Below are 4663 nucleotides of genomic sequence, written 5' to 3' on the forward strand. Positions count from 1 at the left end.
ACTAGTCTCTCAGATGTTAAATTATTTCCATGATATTCAGGAGATTGTTAGAGCCGATCAGCACAGATCTTCCAACCGAAATGAAATACATCAGTATTTTGGTATATTTAATGGTATACGTAATTTGTTCTTTTTATTTATTTTGCATACATTTTATTGATTTTGAATGTATTTTAAATGTGTTATTAATTTTTATTTATTTATTTTGGCATGCCTTTCTCATCCATTTCTTTTTGCATTCAATCATTTATTATATAATACATTTTGGGGGAATTGTAAATGAAAGAAAATAAATCAATTCATTTGAAATAAATGCATTGCAAACATTAAATAGGAAATTAAAATTATAAAGTAAAGGTGGATAAATAAATAAAAATAAGAATATCACATTTTATTTATTATTTGATACATTTATTTTAATATATTTTTTTATGTACACTTTTATTTAACTTTTTATTTTATTTGGCAGCTTCTAATAAAACACCAGAACTGAAAATTGATCTGCAATTATTCCGATAATCATTAATAGTTTAAGTCATTTACTGCAGAAAAAAAAGCCCAAATATTTTTTTCTAAATGTGAATATTTCCTCATAAATTTAAGTTTTCAGGCTTTTTATTTTTCCAGATGTTGATTGTTATTTTCAAACTGAGAACTGTTTGTTTGTTTTTCTCTTGTGTAAATGATTATTAATTTGTTGTTGTTGTTGTTGTTATTAAAGAGTTTTTGCAGCTCGTTAGTGTCACAGAGCCACGTTGGGTTTCCTGCAATCTGATTGGCTCACAGACTCCCATTTATCTGAACACAGAGACCACATGAAACAGAGTGTGTGTGTGTGTGTGTGTGTGTGTTTATGTTTGTGTCTATAATGTATTCAGTAACTAAAAGTGCCATTGTGTGACATGGAGGCTGTTTGAAGTGTTGTGTGTATACAGCTGTAAGTGTGTGTGCAGCTGTGTACATGTGTGTGTTTGTGTGCAGATGTGTGTGTCTGTGTACAGCTGTAAGTGTGTGTGTGTGTGTGTGTGTGTGTGTGTGTGTGTGTGTGTGTGCAGCAGTATATGTGTGTGTTTGTGTGCAGCCGTATGTCTGTGTGTGTGTGTGTGTGTGTGTGTGTGTGTGTGTGTGTGTGCAGCAGTATATGTGTGTGTTTGTGTGCAGCTGTATGTCTGTGTGTGTGTGTGTGTGTGTGTGTGTGTGTGTGTTTATAATGTATTCAGTAACTAAAAGTGTCATTGTGTATCATGGAGGCTGTTTGAAGTGTGTGTGTGTGTGTGTGTGTCTGTGTGTGTGATATGTAAATGATCTCAACAGAATGCGTGAAGGAGATGAAAGTGGGCGAGCGAGACGGAGAGAGAGGCTCTTCAGGTGAGTACTCATTCTATTAACAAAAACACTTCAAACACACACACACACACACACACACATTCTCATTTGTAATTAAAAACCTGTTCTCAATGAAAACAGAGTGTGTGTGTGTGTGAGTGTGAGTGTGTGTGTGAGAGCTGCCCTTTGCAGCTGATGCTTGTGTTCAGAGCTCTCCAGCAGATGAGACACACACCGTAGAAGTGGAACTTCAAACCTCACAGTGACGCATTTAATGAAATAGTTTATTTCGTAACAAAATGTGAAAATCTCTTAAAGCTGTTTTAAGACGCTAAAGTACAGAAACACTCATTTCCTGTAAAACACTGTTGTGTTATTTCACTGTAAAACAGCCTCTCCTGTCCTCTCCCCTCTGCTCTGTGTAAACAGCCTCTCCTGTCCTCTCCCCCTGCTCTGTGTAAACAGATTTTCAGTTAAATGATAAACAGGATCTGGGGCCCGTTGCACAAAAGCAGGATTAAGACATCCAGGATAAGCGACTGAGCTGGGCTCAAAGAATCCAAAACAAGAGCGTCCAGGCTCAGTTGGTTGCACAAAGACCAATCCAGGATGAGCAGACACGGATTCATCAAGCCAGGCTCACGGCTCCCTCGGATAGACCCCGCCACCGATCACAGATTCACTGATTCACCATGGCGAGTAGAGCGGCTTACTTTTCCCCGTCGGAGGGAGAAATCCGGATGGAGGCATACGAGGAGGTAAAACACATAATTAAAAAAGTAAGGCAACACCGCCACAGTGATAAAGCAAAGAGAAAACGCGTGGCAAAGTGTTGCTGACCGTCTGAATGTGTAAGTAAACACAACTACACACTCACCGCTCCGCTGAAACATCACAATTACAATCCAAATAGTTAATTCACATCTCCAAAAACGCAGTTGTACTCTGATTATGAATGAGTTGAATTTTTAATTGAAATGGACTGTAGGTATGACTGAAATTGTGTAAATATAACTCCACCAGACTGTATTATTCTTTGATAAATAGATGAGCTAATAATAGTAATAACAACTTTAATTTATATAGCGCCTTTCAAAGGACCCACGGTCACTCACTGACTTCATTGGATTTCTTTTTGGGATAGATACATTTTCTCTTTTCTTATATTTAGGGTGTATGTGTCTTCATCTGTAAAAAAAGATAAACAATAGCTACTCAATAAAATTGAGGCAACAGATTGCACGCAATATTATTAATTAAATCTAACTACATTACAAGTTGAGTTAATAACAACTTAACAGGAAGTTCCTGTCAATTAAAAACGGACTAACTCTATTGTGTTGGATTCATTCAAAATTCTCTTGATTTAGAATTACATACACATAAAGATGATATTTAATGTGATCAAAATAAGCAAATTCTATTTCAAATATTATTATATTAAAGTTACTTAAACAACTGCCTCAAAATCAAGGACACATTTATATTTAATACATTTGATCAAATATATTTAGTAAAATGAAATGACTACAGAATAATTTATTACAGTGTCCTTCCCTGGCCACAGAAGACTCTGTGACATCAAAGAGGAGTTCTATAGGATTGCAGGTGAGAAAATCTACAAATTACTGGACAACTGTTACCAGTCATAGTAGGATACTCATTACTTTGTATTACAGGTTTCCCCAATGTCACTGGTGCACTGGACTGCACACACCTCAGCATAAAATCCCCGCCAGGGGCCCATGAGGTGGATTTTGTGAATAGGAAATCATTTCACAGCATTAATGTTCAGGTGAACATAACTTTTTGATATTGTCAATTGATGAACACTGTACATTGCTTGTGATGTGCATTGATTGGTTTAATAGTCCTCATCTTATGATTTCAGATGGTCTGCAATGCTGACTGTCTGATCAACAGACATGGACTGAGCCAGGCAAAATGGCCTGGCTCAGTCCATGACTCCAGAGTCTTTGGGACCTCTGAAACCTGTCAGCGCCTATCACAAGGTGAGCCACACAGCCATTAATAACCACTTGTTACATCATGGCTGTGTCAAGAATGTCACTCTGTTTGAGGTTGTAATGATGAGATTTTGTATTGACAGGTGAATTCTCTGGTGTGTTGCTAGGAAACAGGGGATCTGCCTGCCAGCCTTTTCTCCTGACACCATTCACAGACCCCCAGGAGGCACCGCAGGCCTACAACCATGCCAATGCCAGGACCAGGCCCAGAGTTGAGATGGCCTTTGGCCTCCTGAAGGCACGCTTTCAGTGTCTTTACTGTCCTCCACAATGTGGCCTGCCTGAGGAAGGAGAGGGCCCCCAGAGGGCCCCCAGAGGGCCCCCAGAGGGCCCCCAGCCATGGACTGGGACAATCCTGCAATCTTCCCTGATGACGACGTGGTCGGATGGTGTGGGACCAATATGTGTTAAATTATTTTAGTTAATATGCATGCTTTAAATTTAAGTTAAATATGTCCTGCAGTGGCAGAGGACTTTGTGTGTTCTTTTATTTTTTTTATTGATTTGGCCTCTTATGATGATTGTGCTGTATACTGTGTGTATAGAAGCTTGCAGGGAGGCTACTGCATCATTCGTCTGTTCATTCCATGTGTATGGATTTGTCCTGCATTTATTTCAGTGTGCAGACATGCAGGGTGTATTATATTCAGACCTTTGAATGTGTATTTATCCTTGTGTTGTATAATATACTTTGATTCTGTGCTTTCTATCTTGTAGAGTCACTGTGACTTCAGTTTTGAAAGGAGCTGATGGTTTACCTGTTTTGATTTATCCTTATTCAATAAAGGAACATAATGTTACACTTTGTGTATATATTTATTTATATGGGATGTGTATTTTATACGACCGAGTTTTAGGGCCACACTGAGGAAGACAACAAAAGTCATAAATTTATGAGACTGATTCTTTCTGCGGAAAAGATGTATTGTCTTGCATCTTTGCATCTTTTTAAAGTCCTGATACTTCTGGCAATGTGATGCTGGCTGATGTGCCAAAAGATTAAGTATCTCCTTGTTGGTGAAACCTATACTGAAGTACAATTCCACAAAAAGCTTCACGGCCCTCATTTTAACAACTCTCCTCCTCTAAAACAAGTTAAATTAGTAATCTGTAATTTTATATATAGCCTCATAGTCTATGGGAAACTGTAAATTATCTAATGATTGCAACATCATTTAAAATAATTAATTATCCAAAATGATTGAAATGAATGATCACAAACGTTTAAATAATGACAGTGGGCCTAGTTCTATGTGATAACAATGTGTAAAGGGCAGTGGAATAACTATTGGTGTCCGTTTGTGGTGACT

At 37.8% G+C, this 4663-nt stretch overlaps 1 protein-coding gene across 1 annotated transcript; it reads left to right on the forward strand.

The window, feature by feature from the left end:
• Positions 1-2136: 2136 nt before the first annotated feature.
• LOC131990151 (putative nuclease HARBI1) lies at positions 2137-4081 on the forward strand. The gene is made up of 6 exons (XM_059355552.1): positions 2137-2177; positions 2875-2934; positions 3006-3121; positions 3218-3338; positions 3461-3742; positions 4071-4081. The coding sequence occupies exons 1-6, from the start codon at positions 2174-2176 to the stop codon at positions 4079-4081; spliced, it is 594 nt and encodes a 197-aa protein (XP_059211535.1). The 5' UTR covers positions 2137-2173.
• The last annotated feature ends 582 nt before the right edge of the window (positions 4082-4663 follow it).

Source organism: Centropristis striata, chromosome 17, assembly GCF_030273125.1.
Source record: "Centropristis striata isolate RG_2023a ecotype Rhode Island chromosome 17, C.striata_1.0, whole genome shotgun sequence".
NCBI lineage: Eukaryota > Metazoa > Chordata > Actinopteri > Perciformes > Serranidae > Centropristis > Centropristis striata.

Coding starts and splice junctions, on each gene's coding strand:
- LOC131990151 (XM_059355552.1), top strand. Junction 3,122..3,217: donor TTCACAGCATTAATGTTCAG/GTGAACATAACT, acceptor TTATGATTTCAG/ATGGTCTGCAATGCTGACTG. Junction 3,339..3,460: donor CTGTCAGCGCCTATCACAAG/GTGAGCCACACA, acceptor GTGTGTTGCTAG/GAAACAGGGGATCTGCCTGC.